Source organism: Podarcis raffonei, chromosome 2, assembly GCF_027172205.1.
Source record: "Podarcis raffonei isolate rPodRaf1 chromosome 2, rPodRaf1.pri, whole genome shotgun sequence".
In the NCBI taxonomy this organism is placed as follows: domain Eukaryota; kingdom Metazoa; phylum Chordata; class Lepidosauria; order Squamata; family Lacertidae; genus Podarcis; species Podarcis raffonei.
In genome coordinates, this window is record NC_070603.1 from 31,507,396 (window position 1) to 31,528,921 (window position 21,526).

The 21,526-nt window shown below is 45.6% G+C and overlaps 1 protein-coding gene across 6 annotated transcripts in view; it reads left to right on the forward strand.

Annotated features, from left to right (window-relative positions):
• Positions 1-21,526, forward strand: part of CYTH1 (cytohesin 1) — a 56,864-nt gene that overhangs the window by 10,452 nt on the left and 24,886 nt on the right. Inside the window, exon 1 of one of the 6 annotated variants that reach the window (XM_053375586.1) lies at positions 4,009-4,256. The exons of 1 other annotated variant lie outside the window; for it this stretch is intronic. In XM_053375586.1, the coding sequence (XP_053231561.1) occupies positions 4,178-4,256 (79 nt within the window). In that variant the 5' untranslated portion in view covers positions 4,009-4,177. Of the gene's footprint in view, positions 1-4,008; positions 4,257-8,474; positions 8,576-11,470; positions 12,208-20,913; positions 21,087-21,526 lie in introns of those variants that run through there. 4 more of the 6 variants (XM_053375585.1, XM_053375583.1, XM_053375584.1 and 1 more) reach the window with 4 other exon arrangements.

Consider the following 21,526-nt stretch of genomic DNA (forward strand, 5'->3'; position numbering starts at 1 on the left):
ATGTACAGTGTGCCTCTGGGTAAATTAAGATGGCAAGGCTGTTGCTAGCACTGCACTTAGCTGCACAGTAAGCAAAGTTTGCTTTTTTAATTTAAAAAGGAGGCGGAGGAAAGGGGATCTGGGGCACAGGACAAAATTCAGTTCCCCTGGTCTCTGCTACCCTATAATGGACTTTACGGACCTTGGCATGCAGCTGTTCAAGGAACAGGAGCCTTATTTGGGGCAGAGAGGACTCTTTCCCTGGAGGCATTGCTCTGCTCATTTGGCTGGCTTGCAGTAAATGCTCCAGCGTAACAGCTTTGCTTGCTAGCTTCATTCTGCTGAAACCAGAAACATTAACTGTTTGCCATCCCCACGCTTCTCTTTTCACTTACCAGGACCATACAGCAATAGGATGGCTTTTCTGTCCTCCTGTTGGATAAAAATTCCCATTGTCTTTCCACCTGACTTTGGATTCAGTTCTGTGGGCACAGCGCTTGCCCCAAAGTCTTGTCATCGCCTAGTTGTGCACCAGTTCAGAGACTGAAGCAGCAATGGATCAATATCTGATGTATGAGGGTTTCATTAACTAGAGTGGCCTGCTCTTCTTTTTGTAGGTAGAGCTTGTCTGAAAAGAGTTCTTCTTCTCTCTGCCTACTCATTTGGGGCAGAAGTCATTATGGGGCTCCTTTAGTTCCCCTTCTGAGTCTCAGGCACCGAATACAGTGTGAGAACTGGTAGCTCAGCCTTGTTAAAGAGCCTTTTGCAACGTTGATACAGCCACCTTTCTTTGAAGTGTCATCTATTGGGCATTTACCCCTTGGCAAATCTCAGCAGCAGATACCACCCTGCAGTGTTCGTTCATTTTAATAGGTTTGTATCCTGATTCTTCCTCCCCAAGGGCCTTAGTTTGCCTACCCATGGTTTAAAGCATACAACATTTTGTAAACTATTGGATGAGGGATGGGCTTTTCTGGAGTCGCTTATGCCAAGGGAAGTGCCAACCTTTCATGGGTATTCTCTGATTCTGCCTCTTCTGTTGATTGATCTGGCTTATACTTCTCCTGAGCGCCTCCCTCTTCTCTCTCTGCTGCTTACTATCATAGAGAGATTTTTTTCCCCAGAAACGATGGCTCATTTTTTCACAAACGGGGAGTTGCCTCTGTGTGTGTAAAAAAAATTAAAATCACACATATTTTACTTTGGGTGCTGGTTGTCAGGGTCCTGAACCCTATTAGTTTGTGGGCCAATTATTTTGCTTTGCTCTACTGTGGGTAAGAAGCAAGAGAACTGGAGCCACATGCTAAGGGAATTACTTGGTTTGTTTTGTTCCTGTGCTAATAGATCCTAAAGCTTATCAAACTATTATGAAATGGGATTTCCGTAAACTTTCACTTTCCAGCAGTCTAGCATTTAGCTGCCAGAAGGAACATTATGTTGAACTTTCGATAGATGAGAAAGCTAGAGTCGTGTGTTTCCAGAAGTACTGGGGAGAACTTCCAGAGGGATAGATGTAATACATAAAAAACCCAAGAGTCTTCTGGCACCTTAAAGACTAATTGGAGGAGGGCATTCTCCCCCTTTTTGATGCACCTTACAGGCAAACAAACTTTGTTAAGATAGGTTTTTATGGGCTTCATCAGATGCTTGGAGTGCGATCCTTGGTTGTTGAGTATATTCACTTACAGGAAACATAAATTTGAAATTAAATGGTAATATAATGCAGTCTGTGATAATTCAGTTAGATATTAAATTTGCAGCAGCCGTAATCGATAATTTTAGTGTTGTTGATTAAATTAACACCTGTGGAGGGAGAGGAATCATTGTTTCCATTTGTTGCCCCCCTCCCGGAAACCCATGTCCTCACTGTGGAAAGATGTGTGGATCCAGAATTGGCCTCCACAGTCACTTATGGACTCATTGTTAAAACTGTGTTCATGGAAGACCATCTTACTCAGCTACGAGTGATCGCCGAAGAGGATGATTTTTATATGAGCAATTCCAGGTGATTAGGAGATCCAGAAAAAGAATAGTGAGGTTGAGTTTTAGTGGAAATGTATCAGATGAATATGGAAGCTTTTCTGTGTTCTCCTTTTTAAGACAGGGGACCCATGCTGTTAGCTGTCTAATGTAAGCTTGTTCTTGAAGCGTTTGGCAGACAGCGCTAGCACCTGTGCACTTTCTTGCTGCCACGTCCTCCGCAGCTGGGATGTGCACCTGTGCTTGTGGAGATAAGCTTGCCAGTTCCCCTTGTGCCTTGTTTCAGCTGCTGTTCAGCTTGGTGCTGCAGGGATTCTGGCCCCATTGAAGAAGCTCTTTACGAGCCTCTTGAGACATAAGGGAGCCAGTTGTGGAATCAGAAGAAAAACACGAGGATGTAATGAATCCTGTTTGCTGGACTGTCTGTTTCATTCTCCATGAGTTCTCACAGAAGAAATTGCACACTTATCACCTAACTGGCCTTTTATGGATTCCCCATTAGTCAGGTTTGCCACACTCCTGCCAATCTTTCCTCTTAAACTCTGGCCATCTCAGGTTTCCCTGTGTCTTCCAGAAACAGAGTCATGTCTCTTGCCTGCTCCGCAGGTTCCAAGTAGGGCTCCCAGTTCTTGACAAGAGTGCTAATCTGATATTGCTTTGCACATCCTAGGAGAAGCAGCAATAGCACCACCTTTGCCAGTGAGACTTCTCTTGCCCTGTGCAGCTGATTAGATTGGATTAGAAGTTCAAGGTGGACTGGAATGTGTTTGAACTTGAGGCTTGCGCCAGACAAGTTTTCTCTGAGATTGTGTAATAAGAGATGCAAGGAAGAAGAGTTCAAACTGAGTTTATTTGCAGAAGCACAAAAAGGATGGACCTCTCTGCAGCTTTTTGTGTCTCACCATAACCACCAACGCAGGATAAAACACGATCTATTTTAAGACAAAAACAGTTTTGTGGAAAGCATAATGCTGTGTCAATTCTGTGACACATCAAACATTGTTTGTACTCCCTTGTGCAGACAACAGACATGGTTTGGATTTTATGCATTACTTTTAATACATCGCCATAACTTGTTCTGTAAACTATTGGCTTCATACTGTGTTAAAGAAACTGACTTTTAAAAAGCATGTAGAAGGGGCTGATGTGCTGCTTTGGGGACAGGTGTGTAAACCAGGCTTGTCATGATCCCCAGCAAATTAAAAGACAGCCAGTAGCCCTGTCGAAGGGAAATAGCCAGTCACTGTCTGTCTTGCCCAAGTTTGTGAGGCTGACCTTTCTGTTCTCATGGGGGCTAAAAACCTTTTAAGAGAACAGCTGAGAATTCACCAGCAGTTGCCAGGGCCTCACAGCAGCAACCAGTCTCAGCCTTTTTTGCTTTTGAAACCTTTGTAATTGGGATCCAACTGGCCAGTGCCTTCCTGCTCAGGTGGAACCAGCTTCGGAGAAAAGGGTCTTACACCTAGAGAAGTGGTCTTGAACTGCACCTACCAGCAAGATCCACATGGTGCTGCTCCCGATCCTCCTTTTTCTAGCGGGCCGGGAATCGCGCCGACTCCTTACTCTGCAACTCTTACCCTGCTGCTTCCTTGCACTTTCCATGCACATCTATGCACACATGCGTCTTTGGCACCTGCATGCGTTACATTTTCGTGCACCTTCCTTTTATGTGCTGGCCGTTGCATAGCAACCACTGGCTCACAAGATGCTTAGAGCTGTAATAATGCAGCCGGATAAAACCGACCTAAAAATACCCCTTGCCCAAACCTCTCCTGGGCAGCTGGGAGGAGTGGCCAGGGAGGAGCCAGGGGGGGCACCTTGGAAAAAGTTCCCAAACTGAATTGCCCTCTAAGTGGCTTTGTGCGTCTCTCGTCAGCTGTCCAGCGCAGCGGGAACAGTAACAGTTTCCTGGCAGGGAGCTGGGATTGGCTGGGCTCGGTGCGTGGGAGTCTCTGCTGCTCCTTCTGCTCCAGCCGGACTGGGGATCTGGGGATCCTGCTGTGTCTCTTCCCTCCCCGCCCCCTTGCACTGTCTGGAAGAGGGGGAAGTGGAGGCTGCTGCTTGGGAAGCCATTTGGTGCTGAGAAAGTGGGCACCCAGATGTTCCGGCCTCTGCACCCCACCTTGCGCCTGGCTCTGACCTGCTAGGCCTTTCTCACCTGCCCAAGGGCAGCACCCCCTGCCCAGTCTTGAGAGGGCGTTGCCTCAAGGGCATCATCATGGGCACTGTCAGTGAGCTCTGTGCCTCCAGTTTCCAAGCCTTCCTCTTCCCCTCCACCTTGGTAGCCACCAAGCCAGGTAGGTGCTTTATATTTTGCCTCTCCTCTCTATGTCCAGGAGTGTCTTGTGCTGATGCTGGGAGAAATGAGGTGCCAGAAGTTGGGGTGCGTGCAGTATGCATATTGTCTGTGGTGGGGCCAGGATTAGTCATCCTCTCCTATGCCCTGTCCCTTGCAAGTGAAGCCACAAGAGGCATATTGCACTGGTGTCCCTCTAAGTGAAGGCTGCTGGTGAAAGGGGCAGGGGCCACAGCTTCAGTGCCTTTAGCTATGATGTTGCTTTCGTCTTGCTGAGATTTGGTGCACCGTCGTTCAGCCAAAGTGTAACCTTATCCTCTGGAGCTCAAAAAAACACACAGGTGACTGAATTGCTTTGGAATGAGGAGCTTGGAAGAATCCATCCTGCTGATTCCTTAGCTCAGGAACCAGTCTAACCTCTGTTGTACGGGTGGAAGGAAGAGGTGGCAATTGGTTCACAGCCTTATGTTTGGTTACAATAAGGCTGAACCCAGTTCTGTGTTTTGATCCCCTTGGCAATCTGTTTCCTCACATGCTCAGATTCAAATACAAACTCCAGGCAATTTCACAGGCAACCTACTCTGCTAGTCGTAGAATCATAGGATTGTAGAGTTGGAAGGTACAACGAGGACCATCTAGTCCAGCCCCCTGAAATGCAATACCTCAAGGACTAGCTCTCTCCATGTGAACCTACCTGGACCCTGAGATCATCCTCTGAGGCCCTACAAGTGGTCCAGGGGGTCGCAACATGAGAACGGGCCTTTTCTGTAGTGGCTCCCCATTTGTGGAATGCTCTCCCTAGGGAGGTTTGCCTGGTTCCTTCATTATGCACCTGTAGACGCCAGGCAAAAACATTCTTCTTCAACCAGACCTTTGGCTGATTATACCCTTTTAAATGTGTTTGTGGGAAGAGGTGAAGGGAGGAGGGTTTTAGTCGTTTTCTTCTTCTATTTATTATGTATTTTGTGGTTTTATCTTGTATTTTTATGTTGCAAACCATCCTGAGATCTACGGATGAAGGGTGGTATACAGATTTAATAAATAAGTAAAATAAAATAAATATTTTGCCCAACATGGGCCACAACCCTGAATTTAAGAGCCCCATGCTCTACTCATGGAGATGTTGTCCTGGTGTCTGCACATTTTCTGAAAGAGTCACTTGTGCTAACTTTATACATGTTGAGGTGTGTGTGTTTTCCACATATTCTTGTGAAGATTTCTTTTTTATTATCTGAAGTAAGTTTTCTAAAGTGCGTGAGAGCAGATCATTATTTTGCTGATGCCTATCAATTGTGGCTGTGACCTCTTTTTGACCTCCCTAGAGGAAGAGCATATGCTATAGTTGTCGTAGTTGTTGAAGTTGCATTTATATCCCGCCCTTCCTCAAGGTGGTTTACGTGGTTCATTTTCCCCTCTCCATTTTATCCTTACAATAACTCTGTGAGGTAGGACAGACTGTAACTGACCCAAGGTCATCCAGCAAACTTCATAGCTGAGTTTGGATCTGAACCCTGGTCCCCCAGCTCTAACCACTGCATCACCTGTAATGGGTCACAAACTCTGGACAGCCAGTTTGGTGTCTGCATTGTGGAGTATGATGAATGGAAAGGACTGTGTTACACAAAGGCGGCTGCTGAGGCCTTAGGCCAATTCCATTCTCAACCCCATTTTCACATTAAAAAACACACACCCTATGAGCTGCCTTACTGGAGGAAGAACCTGACTAAGGCAGCTTACAGTAAAATCTATTCCGTACAGTAAAATAGCAAAACAAACTGAACAGAGCCAGCAGCAAAATCGGGTAACCCTGGGAGGGGGTTTGAGGGAGGGGTGTGTTTCTAGACCAGCATACTGAATGCAACAGTCATGCAACTGTTAAACCAACTACAGTTTTCACCAGTATGGAAAACTGACAACGGGCAAAATTTCACCTGTGGAATGAATGTCTGCCTGTTGCACAGAGCCTCTACTAAAGAAAGATTAGCAAGCTTACTATGTATGAGCACTTGGTGAGACGGGCTTGTTTTCTGTCTCTTCTTCCTTGCTGTGTGACAACAGGATGGGTGGAGGGTACTGATGAGGGTTTGTGGTTTTAGGTTGGTGGGGAGGCTGGCAGGCCAGATAGAATGATCCAGGATTAAAGCCACTTCACAGTATGAGACTGTTGGTTCAGGTACAGAGAGAATATAGCAGCCTTAGCACTGAAGCCTGTAACATTGAGTTCTCCGGTTCATTGGCTCAGCCCCAGGTTCTGTTATTCCTTGCATTCTGGTATTGAAAGTTTTGCTGTAGAGTACTTGGACCCAGGGAGTAGTTCTTGTGAGTTCAGTCTAGGGATCTGCAGCTGTAAAGGACAACTAATAGAGTACATTGGTACCTCAGGTTAAGTACTTAATTCGTTCCAAAGGTCTGTTCTTAACCTGAAACTGTTCTTAACCTGAAGCACCACTTTAGCTAATGGGGCCTCCTGCTGCCACTGTGCTGCCAGAGCAAGATTTCTGTTCTCATCCTGAAGCAAAGTTCTTAACCCGAGGTACTATTTCTGGGTTAGCGGAGTCTGTAACCTGATGCGTATGTAACCTGAAGCGTATGTAACCTGAGGTACCACTGTATCTGGTATCTTTCCAACAATTTTCAGAACCTGATTTTCCCTTTTTAAAAAGAGAACAAGTTTCTGCCCCCTAGTATTTATGAAAGGCAGTGTGAATATATGGATGGATTCTTTATAAAACCTAGCCAGGGAATATTGCTGTTTCAGACCCTTCCCATCACCCCAGTCCTTGTTATTTCTTGGGTCAACAAATCTAGTTTCGCTGTTTCCCTTGTTCAGTCTGACATAGGGTTGGTACACTGGTCAGTTGATTGCCTATTTATTTGACCATTGTCATATATGTTTGAATATTCCATGAAGGCAAGAATACCACTGCTTAGGTGGCAGATTTGCATTTTATTTCATTATGGGTTTCACTTCTTGATGAGGATTGCTTGCCTCTGTAGTGGTCAATGGCAAGCCTAGCAACATAGAAAACCTTTTCCTACCAACCCCCTGCTACAATTGCAGCTATCTCCAAACAGGAATGCAAGTTGTTTTCATTGGCAAAGGTTGTTATTTTAATTGCATTTTAAAACAGAACAAACAGCAATTGTAAGCTGACCCTGGAGTTTTAGGATAAAAAATGAAGAATAATCTTTCATTGACTTGTTCACATGTATAGAAACCATACTTTGCATTAATTCATTAGCAGCCTAACTTATTGGGGGTGGGAGGTTCAAAAACACAGAGTCAAAAATCCTTGGTAGTCTGCTGCATGTCACTTAGACCTGCCAGTAGATCCCAGTTTAGCTTCCGTCTAGTACTGCTCCAGATGTTGTCCACCTGCAACTTCCACCAGACTCAGGCAACATGGCAGTGGTCAGGAATGATGGGAGTTGCAGTCCAGCATTGTCTGGGTGGGCATCATGTTTATTCTGCCTCAGAACTTGGGGTTTTGGTTAAAGATTTTGAGGCTTATTTTTAGCAAAACAAACCAAGGTGAAATTGCCTGGTCTAGAAGATACCATATGTGGTTGTGCAGAACAGGGTATTGATTCCTGTTGCTTCACAGTGAATTTCCTGAAATACAAAATGTGGAAAGTGAAATCTCATACTAGATTAGTGACTAAAGCATGGTGGGTGAGCTTGTAAAGCCATGCAGAACTCTACAGGTGAGGAAGACAGCTAAATTGTGGAGGGCAGAAAGCTTGGGGTCTAGTTGCCTTTTTCTTCTTCTGCCTTATGAAGTATCCTGTGCAAAAAGGCATACACCTCTACTCCCACAAAAAGATAGATCCATTCTTCTTAGGCATTCTTTTGTAGGACCAAAGTATCAACAGCTGCTTGAATTTCTACCATGCAGCCTGGCAGTAGGATAGATACTGCAGAGTAATGGCTTGCAGCCTGCAAGCTCTTGCCAAACTGGGAGAGGAATTCTGCCATCGCCCAGTGGCTTACAAACAGGGCACAGCTGCAGTTTGTCATGAAGTATGTGAGGGGGAACCCAAGGGGCTGGTTGTGTTGTTCTCCCCACCTCTTCAGACGTTGGGGAGAGCCGTTTCCCATATGGCTGCTAGCTCCATCCCCAACAGTCAAACAGAAGGGGATTCTGCCTTGGCAGGAGCTGGGAGGGGGAAACGGAAGCCAGATGGTGTCCATGGAAACGAGGCCTGTACTCTGCACAGCCAGGTGGCTCCAGGCAAAGCATGGCTGGGGCTGTTGTTATGCCTCAGCTGTGAGTGAAGAGGAGTGGGGTGATGGGCCCTGTGTGTGTCTGCCTCTTAAAAGTGAGGAATTGGTTGCACTTCTGCAAAAGTAATGGGCCTGGCAGACTTAGAAATGGAGTCCCTTTCCTGGCAGCACTGAAGTCTTACCGTATCTGATGCAGCAATGAGAGGCAACTGTCATTAGGAAAACAGGATGTGGTCGCAAAAGCAGCTGAGAGCAGGAACTTCTTGTGGTGCTTTCAACCCGTTTGTGCCTGGCAACTTGGAGGAGACGGGCAAAAGTTTGTTCACAGCCGGATCTTGTCAGACGCTATTTAAACTAGAGGAGCACTCCAAAGTTTCTTAATCTAGGAACAACTTTACAAAAGCCATTGTACCCTCTCTCCCGAGCTAGACCAGGTCTTTCAGCTCAAATGCCACATTCCCTCAGGGGCAGGCTGCATGCTGGTAGTAGGCAGGAACAGAGGCGGATGTGGGCATCTCCAGAGGCAAAGCTGGGTAGGGCTGTGGATGCGAATTTTCCCTTTGTATGGGAATCTGCGCTAAAGCCGGTGGTTTTTATGCACAGGTATCTCTGGCCATGCTAGTATTACCACAGTGGAGGACAGCTTCCAATCAGGCAAAATCACTCCAGGCTGATTTAGAGCAGGGGTCCCAAACTGTGACCTTTGAATCACTGGTGGTCTGTGAGCTTCATCCAAGTGGTCTGCAGCATTTCTGTGCATTTGCTGTTGAAGATGGCAATTGGCAAGTCCATCGCGTTAAATACTCCTATTGATTTTTAACAGCTTTTTTATTGCTCCTTTTATTATAATATTGTATTTTATTGCATTGCAATTTGAATTCTATGAAATGCAGTAAAATACAGTGTGTAAGAAATAAAAGAAGCAATAGAAATACAATTGCTGCAGCAGACAGGAGAGTCAGTAAGTGGGCCACCAAGACCCCCGTATCCTGTGTGGGATATAAATAGGGAACCACTGCTGCAGAGTGTGGCCAGTGACATGTGTGGTCTGGGGAGAAACTTGAGGGATGGATAAAGAGGCCCAGAAAGCCGCATTTGTCCCCCTCCACCGTGGACTGAAATACCCCCACACCTCCTCTAGGCATACAGATGAGGTCCCCAACTGCACCATACATTTAAAGCAGAATCATACCACTTTATACAGCTGTGGCTTCCCCCAAGAATCCTGGGAACTGGAATTAGTTGAGGGTGCTGAGAGTTAAGAGAGCCCTATTCCCCTTACAGAGCTACAGTCCTCAGAGTAGTGGTTTAACAGTCAGTCCCTCTTCCCAGGGAACCAAAAGGTTTATTCATTAACTTCCGAATCGATTTTTGAACTGCCTGGGAGCAAGTTTTTGAATGGCTCTGCACCTGTGTATGATTTCCTCAGCCACAGTTTGACCACTTTTAGTTTCCAACTGCGTTTGGTGAGGTGTGTGTCTTACAAAGCTTCGTTCCAGCCAGCTCCATTGTGTAGAGTGAACTGGATGAAGTTTTGGGGCAGATTGGGAATGTGAAGATGTGTGAATAAATCAGCAATGATGGAGAAGACTTGGAGCATCACCATGTCCCTCCTTTCTAAGGCCCTCAGGGAGAAAATGCGTTATTGTGTCTTGGGAATCTATGCATTTGCTTGACTTCCTAATTGGCACTCTATTGAGCCAGGGCTTTCCCACCTATTCTCTTAGTCTAGGTGCCCTCCTGTCTGCCTTTGGGCAGCTGTCTGGGTATGATACTTTCTTTTAAAATGTAAAATCTGGGACTTGCCCAGCAAAAATTGCAGGGTGATTTTACAGTGATTCACATATGTGCTCAGACACAGCTTGCAGAAGCCCTAGAGTGCAAGGAGTAAGCTGCAGTCATATAGTTACTGGACCATAAATGTGTGTAATTGCTTTTTGCAGTCTGGGGTAGAGGTGGTAGCAGAGAGATTATTTGTAATGGTTCATGAGTTTGTTTTCAGGAAGGAGTTCTCTCTGCAGTCCTCTTGATGGGTTGATGGGTTAAAAGACAAATGTGACCCCCGCTTGGGCCAATGCCTTTTTATTATCAGTAGAGGGCAGCACATGGCCAGCTCTTATCTGTGCTCTTCTGTTACACACTTCACCACATCTTGCAGTACATTTTCGCTGCTGAAAAAGTATGCATGCAAATACATGCTTCATTGGGGGGGGTGAGTGAACTGAAAAGCATTAAAAAGTGTGTATTTTACACAACAGTGTGAATTTTACACATAAAGTGCTCACAAAAATGTGTGCAAATGTGTCCAACAGACCTATGAATGCCAGTGAGGCCTAAATTGGATGGAATTAGCTGCCCTTTACTTTAACTTGACTTTGAATGGCAAGTTATTAGCCATTCTACAAGGCAGTGGTTCCTGATTTTCATGGGCCACTTGAAATTGGTTGAGGGTCTTGGGTAGACCACTTCAAGATTTTTCTATCTGTTGTAGCAATTGTAACGTGCTGTGCTAGATTCTGTCATGTCACGTGTTCATTCCCAGTAATGTTCTTACCCTTGCAATCGTCTGTACTGTAATGCTTTTGTGCTTTTGTTTGAAAAGAACATATATATATATATATATATATATATATATATATATATATATATATAAAAATGTGCTGTCCTGGATGCTGCATGGTTTTTAATTATATTTTTATTGCTCCTTTCATTTCTTATGTATTGTATTTTACAGCATTTTGAAGAATTCAAATTGTAATACAATAGAACGCAACGTAAAAATAAAAGAAGCAGTAAAAATACAATTTAAAATATGTCGGAATATTTTATGTGATGGATTTGCTTCCTCCCACCCTCAGCCACAAATCCAGACACAGTGCAGACTGCCTGAACGAAGCTCACGGACTTCAGTTTGGGAGCCCCTGTTTTGAATAAATGTCATTCAAAACAAAACACCACATGCCACAAATGAAGAATAGTTACCATGCTGGGGCATGTTGAATTTTTAAAGTTTCAAATTCCAAAAGTGAGGGGTGCTAAATAATTGTAACATGACCTGAGGATTCAAAAGCTGTTTTCAGGAACGACTGGGCCTGTGGATGGTCTAATAACAGTTCTCTTGGTAGACTAAAAGCATTTATAACATGCTTTTCTTCACTGCATTAATAACCCACTTTTTCAAGGTGGCACACTTTGTGGTTCTTCTCTCCTCTGCCAGCAAGCTTCAAGGGGCTGCACAGAAATTTCAGCCAGTCTTTTCTCAGCCCTAGTCTTGACACAATGGACCACACTGGCTCTGCACTCAAATGTACGTAATAGTTTGTGATTCCCCACCCTTTGCTGCAGGCTTGGGAGGGGTTCTTTCTGCTATCCCACCCCACACAGATCATGCCAGCTAGTGTTTACATCCGTCAAGCTGTAGTTTCCTCCTTGCCTCCAGAGCATGAGGGGGTTAACGGCCCTCCGGAGGCTGTGGGATCAGCACAGCAACAGGGCGTTGCTGGTTATCTCAGTTACCAGGCCAAGACTGTGATGACGCCTATCCTCCAAGGCAAGGGCCTCCCATTGGCTGGGACAAGACTTGACTCATTCCAGGAAGCCGCAGCCAGACAGCAAGTCAGACCCAGGTGTCTACCCAGCCGAACAGCACGTAACTGTGGAACGGACAGAGACAGTGGTCTGCAACATCTCTCTGCTGCTGGCAGCATGGTGCTCAGGATGGAGAACGGTGAGAGTGGCGCAGGGTGGGGAACTCCCGGGCCCCCTCTTTGGGTGGTTGGGTGAGTTGTGTTTAGTGGTGGCGACCACTAAAGGCTTCATTTGTCGGGAGCCATGGTCAAATTGGATGTTGTACAGAAGTACGCACCTTCCTCTTTCATTAAACCTTTTAAATTTGAGATCTTTTCCAACCTGCATTTGTATTGGAATTGTTTTTAAATAAGTTTTCGTTGTTTTATCTCTCATCGTGTGCTCCTCTGGGAGTGAGTCTGGAATATAAATTTAATAAATACATAAACATGGGGTGGGTTCTTCAGAACGTGGCCTTCCATGTCGCAGTGATATCTGACCAGTGTTCTGATCAGTGCTGTTTTTCTAGAAAAAGGGGTGCCGGAACTCACCAGGAACACCTCCCTCATTCTCTTGTAATGGCAATGGCCCTCACCTGAGAGGTGCTGGAACTGAGTTCTGGCGAGTTCAGCTGAAAAAAAGCCCTGGTTCTGATAATACTAGTGAGAGTTGAAGAGTGCTTTGAGCTCCTGGCTCACTAGGAGCACATCCCATGAAGATATGCTGCCCGGGGGGGGGGGGGAATTGTACTGGAATATGGGACAAGCAGTTACAGTAAGCAATGCCAAGTAGGCTTACTCCTGTAGGGCCACTGCTGTGGCCTAGAGATTTGAGGGGTGTTTTTTTTGTGTGTGAAGTGCCCTATTCCTGCTCCCAGCCGGGAGAGGCCCAGTCTCGCTGTACTTGAAAAGCAGGAGTTTCTGTTGGCAGCGCCCTGAGCGGCATGCTCCGGCATGCGTCTCTCCCAAAATACCTCTCCTGCCCTTTTCAGTTCCGCTTCAGCCCTTGGGCACCAGGGAGGATGCTGGGAGAAAAGCACGTGGATTTAATGAGGCAACAGGCTGCTTCCTACGCACTTAGGGCAGGGCTTCTCTACTTTCTCTGGGCACCACCTTGAGAGCAAGAGTGGTTAACATGGCTGTCCCTGAGCCACATGTGGATCCAGATGAGTGGGAAACGTGTTTCGAGAGAGGGTTGAACATGTTGACCAGTCATTCTCTCTCTCTCTCTCTCTCTCTCTCTCACACACACACACACACACACACACACACGACCAATCAGATACAGGTGGCCACCATTTTGTGTGTGTCTGATTGATGCACAACAGCTGACACGTGCGCTGCTTTTGGCCCCAGAAGAGGGCGGAATGAGCTCACGCACAACCGTTGATGCGCACAATGACCTGGAACACAACCCACGCACAAATGGGGAGTTCCCCGTATTGTCAAATAATCGTCAAGTGTGTTTTTAAAAGACCTTTAACTTTGAGAATGAAATCCACCAAAGCATTAAAAATAAACAAGTAGAGCCAGGGAATCTCCAGGTGAGACCTGGAGAGACTCTTGTTTGAAACCCTGGAGAAACCCAGTCACTGTAAATACTTCTAAGCTAGGTAGATCAATGGTCCTGCTTGATAGAAGGCATCTTCCTATGTCCTAATGAAGTGGTCAATTGACCAGTCAGTTATAATGTTTTCCTGGTCAACTGATGAACCCTTAGAGCAGGCATGGCCAAACTTGGCCCTCCAGCTGTTTTGGGACTACAGTTTCCATCATCCCTGACCACTGGTCCTGTATGCTAGGGATGATGGGAGTTGTAGTCCCAAAACAGCTGGAGGGCCAAATTTGTCCATGCTTGCCTTAGAGTGACCATGAGCCCTGGGAAATAGTTTCATTCTAAGCTTGGAGCTCAACATAACTCTGAGCCCAAGCAAGCCCAAAGAAGAAATCCTTTCCTAGCGCGGGACTGGGTTTGCTCCCTTGTTTTTATTGCAACACTATCAGTGTTCTTCCAACTTAGTCTTGTGGCTTCTCTCCTATCCCAAACTTTCTCTCTTGAGTAATTCAGTCTGGATTTTTTACATCATCAGATAAGGGCTCTTCCAGCAGAGCATGGAATTTTTTCTATGAAATAGAGCTTTTTTGGTTTATCAAAGGGTGGGCCACTTATTTGGTGTGGGTGTGGGGGTCTAGAAGTGCAACTTAGAGCCAAGTCAATCAATCTTGGAACAGCAACATGCATTTCCCCCTTTGCTGGCCAGCTTGCTTATGGCAAGGGGTCTCTGCCTGCGTTCTGTGCAATGTGGAGCCTCCCTCACTTCTGGCTTAGTCTTTACCTTGACAGCTGCTCTCTATGTAGCATGGCGCTTTAGGACTCCGGTTTCCTCTTGGGGTGCATTTACCTGGCCATGCACACTCTTCCCACGCTGCCTGAAACTGACGCAACCAAGAGACCAGTGTGCACTCAATGATGGGTGAAAGGCAGCGGTCCCAAACATTGTGGCAGTGTCTCTTGCATTAACATCAGCATTGCTTTTGTCTCCTCTGCAGTGAAGAGTGAGCATTGAGGGTTTGCCCAATAGCCATTGGGATTTGTGGTTCTACTGAATCAAGGCACTTAGGAATGACTAGTTTTCTACATTTCATTCACCCTTAAAACAACAACCACAATGCAAATTATAGTCCAGTAAGCAAAGGCCTTTCTTATAATGGGTCTTTTACTGGTCACAGAGTTTGTTTCACAATCTGCAGCAAAGATCCTAACTTGCACTTTCTGAGCCCCTAGCCCTTATTAAATGCTGACTTTTTGCTTTCAAGACCCATGTGAGTTTACCTTGGGCATTGGTTTAAAGAACTCTTTGCATCTGATGGCCTCTATACGTACCTTTTTTTGGTGATTATGAATCCCATCAGTTCTCTTTGTTGGAGCTTTTACGGTGATGCTGCCAGCAGTGTTTAGTCCTTGGCATTGCATAAGGTCACCTGAAGCCTACAGATCTGGCACATTTATTGAGCTGCAAGGTTACTTGTCCATGTGTGATTTGTGGGGATGTTGAGTGCCACCCACAATGTGAAACATCTGATAACTTTATATGCTGTCACTGCTTTAGACTTCCCACAGAGGATGTAGTCTTCTTGCCTGAGACTTGCTTGTGGAGCCTTTGTGTGGGATTCATTTAATGAGCCCCATCAGCAGAAGCCCTGCACAATAACTTCTGCTTGAGCAATGGGGTTTTCCTTCCTTTCCTTCCCCCCTGCCCCCTCCCCTGAAATTGGCTCAGGGGAGCAAGAAAACCCCTGGAACAGCACACAGGGGGAGGAGAAGGGAGAATCATTCTACCTGGCAAGCTAAAATGCTTGCCCAGATGTTCCATGAGTGGTATTCAATGCTAGCCCTACTCAGAGTAGACCCATTACAGTTAATGGGCCTGACTAACATAGGTTTGTTAATTTTAAAGGTTTTACTCTGAGTATTTGACTTAGTTGAACATAATCCTTTATCTTTGTTAGCAAGGAGCCCAAGTGTAATGTTGGGCAAGTGTGGGCATCATGTCATGAAGCTGGTGCTGAGTAGCATCTTTGATTCCAGGGAGAAGGATATAAATCCCTTTCTGCCATGATAGGATTCCTGTGGGTGGAATCTCACAGCCGCTTACCATGAACCAGTTGCCAAAACCCTTGAAGCCAGGAGGCAAATGTGGCACATGGATTCCCTGTGGTGCCTACTATGGGTTTTTCTGTGTGCATAAGGGTGTGTGTGCAACACCCTGTTTCAGTTTTGGAACAAGTTATCCCTCCTCCTCAGAACATGCTGTGTTGCTTTTTGGTGCCAAGCCCATTATCTGCAAGGAGCCACACAGGAATTGTTAGTAAAACACCCTTGCCTTCTGTAGTCAGGGTTGCTGCTTCCTTGCGAGCAAATTTACTGTGCAACTTAAAATGGCAGGCTGCAGAACATCCCACTGCATGGATCTGTTCCCACAAGATGTGTGTTATTTGCAGCCTTCATCTTAATGTCTGCTTAAGCCTTGCTAGGAAGTGAACCTCTCTTCAGCTTCCCAGTAACGGTACCCAGAAATGGAGCGCTCATTGAAGGAACCTGCCTTGAGGAGAACTTCTGGAGCAAACATACCAGTTGAGTGGTGCCTTGTGGTGTGCAGTTCTCCCACCCTTACAAGCTCTGCTGTTATAAGGGATAGATACTGAGTTTGGGGGGAAGTCCTTAATGGACTGCCTTGCCTTGCTTCTTGTGGCGAATGCCAGAGGATAACTGGCTCTTGTGGCCTTAAATTAGCTTGTCCAACCTGGTGCCATCCAGATCATTTGGACTAGAACTCCCATCAGCCCCAGCCAACATCTGAGTGGGGGAAGCTGCTGGAAATTTACAGGATAACTTGTGGGGTGCCATCTTATCCTTGCTCCCAGTCTGTGATATGAGTTTAACTGCCTTGGCTCCACTGAGTCTTATGGTGTCAAGGCAATAATTTCTTATGAGGGACCAGAGTAAGAGCAGAGAGAGAGACAAGGGTGTCAAGTCAAGCTTCCACCACCCTGCAGGCACCTGATGATGTAACAGGGAGAGTAATCCTAAGGGTTAAATTTCTTGCGCACACATGCAGGAAACTGATGGTATCTGGAATTTCTCATAACCTCAGCCACTGCCTTTAGTACACACGAGATTTCCTGGGATTGGACACTTGGCATTCATGAGTCCTGTTCTATAGTTTCACTGCCTTAGGGCAGGAGAGTTCCCTACCCTCACTTGAATTTGTGTGGATGAGGGGAGAGCATGGAATTTCTGTTGCATGTTTGTTTCCCTTATAAACCCATCAGTGTGTGTGGTGGTTTACAGAGTACAAGAAGACAAGTCCTTTGTCTCAAGGATCCTACAATAAAAAAAAAAAAAGAGAGAGAGAGAGAGAGAGAGAGAGAGAGAAAGGATACAAGAGAAGGGGAGGCAGGGGGGTAAACGGGGGAAATAATGTAGAGTTGTACATTTCACTTGCTACAGGTTTAACTGCGTCACGCCCACATTAAATATGTTGATTATGACATTCAAGTTGTGATACAATAAAATGCAATATAAGAAATAAAAGAAGCAATAGAAATGCAGTTAAAAATCATACAGCATCTAGCACTGTGCATCGCAATTGTTAAAACAGGCAGAAAAATCATTGTGGTTCCCTGGGACCCTTGGCAATTTCCATTTGGTTGTTGAGGGTGGAGAGTAGTGCCAGATTACCAAATAGGCAGAGTAGGCACTAGCCTATGGGCCCTGCGACAACAGATCAAAATAATATTGGTTTGATCTTGAAAGATTACAAAAACGTCTTGGGAGGTAATTTGAGAGGGAGCCCCCAATATTTTGACTTCCTAGGGGCCTCCACAGGGTTTAATCTGGCACTGGTAGAAGTTTGGGAACCACTGGACTGCATCACACTGACTGGTGGTGGCTCTCCAGGATTTCACATAGGAGTCGTTTCCCAGCCGGCCAGAAGATGCTAAGCTTTGAACATGGGTCCTTCTACATGCAATGCAGTTGTTCTACCACTGAGCCTTGTATTTTCCTTTGGTGTGCTGGTAAAAATACCGTGTTCTCTGTGATGAGCTGCAGGATACAAATGGCTTCCCATGTGGTGAGTTTAAAGGGGCAGCAAAAACACTGCTCCGTGGAATTGGCCACATGTTCCTCTTGCTTGTTCGCCATTGCTGCCTGCTGTTGTGGGCTGCCTTGTGGATCTTGCCATGCATCAGTGGAATGACAAAGTGTCACTGACAAGGACACTGGTTCTTGAAGACGCTGTCATATCTAGTTAGCTAAGTTGTATTTATGTAGCCGTGATTTGGGGAGTGGGATGAATCAAACCTTGTTTTCAAGGTTTGTGGGGAGGGATGCCCTTGTAGGCAGTGGGGGGAGAAGTGCTTGTTATGAAGAGGCGGCACAAGGAGGGTCTGTGTGTGGTTTTTAAACTTCCCGGATTAGGTTGAAGATATTTCGGATTTCAGTCCAGGGCTTCATGGGAAAAATCAAAGGAACAAAAAAACCTTTTGGGGTTCAGAACCTGAATCTGCAACTAGGATTAGGAAAGAGGTTCAAGCAATGCCAGAAGCAGAAGAGACGGATACCTGTATGTAGGTCTGGTGTCACAACAGGGTGGAACTGATCTTGGGAACATAATCTGAATGCATTGCATCTTGGGACAGTTTGCTCTTAGGGCATTTAGGAGGAGGAGAGGCCTTTTGAGAAATTGCTCCACTGAGGTACTCCATACCCATTTGCTGGGGAGTAAGACTTACTGAACTTTGCAGTACTTAACTTCTGAACACACTTGCATAAGTCTGTGCTGTTGCTGTGAGCTTAGGATAATGGAGATTTCGCATCTGCTAGGGAAGCTTGTGCTGGGAGAGCCTGAAGGAAGTGCTAGCTTAGATGCACCAAACCAGGCCTTAGAAGAGGTGGCATAAAAGTGAGGGATGTGTCAGAAGGACCCCTGAGCTCTCAGACTTTGCTTGAAGAAGCTCCTCTAGAGGAAGGATGGGGAAGTGGTGACTCTCCAGATGTTGCTGGACTGCAACTCCCTTTGGACCCCGCCAGTCACACATCATTGCTTCTCCACTGCTGCTCCAGGGAGTTTGGTCTGAAATGGAGGAGAAAATGGAAAAGTGGAACAAATCTAATGGGACTGCCAGTGCTGAATTCTAATGGGGCTTTCTCAAAGCAGAACTCTATTACTAGTGAGTCTGTGGGGTTGGCTTTCTAGCTCACTAAGCTGCAGGAAAGTACTGAATTTGAAAACACATGGGCAAGTATCAAAGTGCATGGAAGTTATTTTCTTGCAGTTAGAATCTGGAGTTTAGCACAGCATTCTAAATCTTTTGGGGGCATAAACACCACACCTGAAAGCTCCACCCCAAAATCAATTTTCCAGATGCAGTGCTGTCGTTCTCTATTTTGCAAAATGTGACTTTCAACCTTACTTTGGTGCTATGTTTCCTAGAATGAACAGAATAGGAATTAATATTTGGCAACTTTTCAAACACAGCAACTTCAAGTCAACATGTTGTTGTTGTTGTTGTTTCCCATCACTAAATATAATGCTATATTCCGCCTGATCTTCTGAATGAATGAGTACATCAGTCAAAGGTATGGAACTACGTATCAGATTCACAAGAGGCTTCTGAAAAGATTAGCAGAAGCTATGCAAAATCACAAGAAAATAAGCATGTGACTATAGCTAAATATAATGAAGTGGCCATGAATGTGAAATAATTAAAAAAAACCACACTAAAATGCCACACAGCTGAACCCACGTTTAGCTGGGATGAAGGGTCTTTCCCCTTAGTTCTCAACCCCCTCTAAAAAGTCAATACCTCCTCTGAAAATTCACCCCCCCCCCATTTCAATCCATATGAGTGCAGACTCTCATAAGCAAGATTAGGACATTAGGGTGTGTCATTTTAGGGGGTGAAACTTAATTTCTGCAAATTTCAGTGGTGGGGGGGCGTTCCTTAAAAATATGGTTTTGTGTATGAGGAATTCAAATCTACTATTTTTGTGATCGGGCATCATTGATATTAATATTATTACTTGGCAATCATTTTAATGGTTTCTACGCAATTTTACATGCATTTACTTACCAAGCAGAACTAAATTATATTAATTTAACCAAAATAAGTTTTGAATTTCCAAGTCATGTTACAACCTTTTAGCATCTCCACCTGAAATTTGAAAAATTAAACATGCCCTGCTAAGACATGGGGGATTGTGAAGATTAAGAAGAAAGGGATGTTGTTGTGGAGAAGCATCTTTTCCTTCAAACAGGCAGTGGATGATAATGGTACACTGCTCCCCTTCTGGCATGGAGAAGAGCAGTTGTGCTGCTGGGAAGTCAGGGCTTTGAAAGAGAACACCTATAAAGAGTTAATGAATTACAAAGATTTTCACAAGTACTAAGGAAACCACCTGGTATAATTAAGAATGGGAATGATAAAATGCCTGTCTGTGTAGCACATTTAACAAGTCGCTACCTCAAAAGCAGATTGGATGTCCGATCAGCAGAAAACTTGCCCAAAACTTCAGAGAAGGCATCTCTCATTAAGGCAGAATGCAAGGTGAGGAAATAATGTTGTCTGGTATAAAAACACATACTATGAAGGATGAAGCTGGAACAAGTAATGCAGGGGCATCCTTTAAATAGAATGAAAATTAAAGCAGATGAAGTTGACGCAACCTTAAATTTACAAAACTTAACAAGAAATAAGTTTAGCTTTAAAAACCTTAATTTATAGGAAACTAAGATCAAATTTCACCATGCCATGGGTAAAAGCTGAATTCTCCAATATTTAAGTCTGTGGTATCAGAAACCTCTGTGTGTGTGTGCGCGCACGCACGCACGCACCCCCCCTAAGATTAAACACTTATTCAGCTGCATTAAACTATGAGAGTGTGCATGTGATGCAGGAGTGCTGCCTTTGTTTCTGGCATGCATGACAATGAGAGAAACTATGAATTGCTTCTGAGTGAGGCACTAAGAATAACACCTGTGTGGCTGCAACTTTAGCATCTGTTTTAGGGTCCTGAGAAGACGAGAAAGGCAGTAAGGGAAAAAGACACATCTTCCTTAGAGGTTGAACAGCATTTCCTCCTTGAGCATGTAATTCTGCCAGAAACTCGTAATATCACACCCAAATATGTGTGTGAAAGAACCAGCGTGTCTGATGCTCATATTTCCATGTATTTGCTGCTTGCTCCCACTTTGTATGCAAATGTCCTGCACACATGCCCTCCCTGTGCTGCAGCCTGGACAGGCAGGGGTTAATCCCCAGGCCTCGGCAGGTGGGCGGGGTTCCAAAGCTGTCATCTTCCATGGAAGGCAGCACGAGCAGAGGAGCTCAGCTGAGCAGAATGAGAGGAGGCCGAGACACAGCCCCTTCTCCTTGACTGGGCTGGGCTCCCCAGCACATGGGCTACTAGCGCACTGATGGTGTGTCACAGGGCTTACTTTGACAGTGGGCAGAAAGAGCTGGGCGGCAGCCTGGGGTAAGTCTCTCCCTCTCTCACCCTGCGTATTATGTTTGCAAAGGGGAATTCTCTGCTCCTGTTTGGCCCCCTGTCTTGTGTGCTGCTTGGTCCCTCATGGCTGCATTTGGTGCCATGTGCCAGTGCCTTTTCCATGCCGAGCACCATGTGCCTGGCCTTTCTGTCATAGCCATGCCTGGTGCTGCACTCCTTTCTGCCCCATCCACCAGCATGCTGTGCTTCCCCTGCCTGCCCGTTTTCTGGCTCCCCAGCAGATTATTCCAGGCATGGAAGGGAGGGGGAAGGCACTGTGTGTTGTTGCTCCTGCCTTCCTTGGGGCCCATGTTTATGCGCGGACTGGATTTTCCCAAAGTGTCTGCTGGAGAGGAGGGAAGAGAGAGCTTTCACCAGGGTGGGAATGTCATATTTCTGCTCCAGGGCTGTTTAAGTCAAGGGCCCCT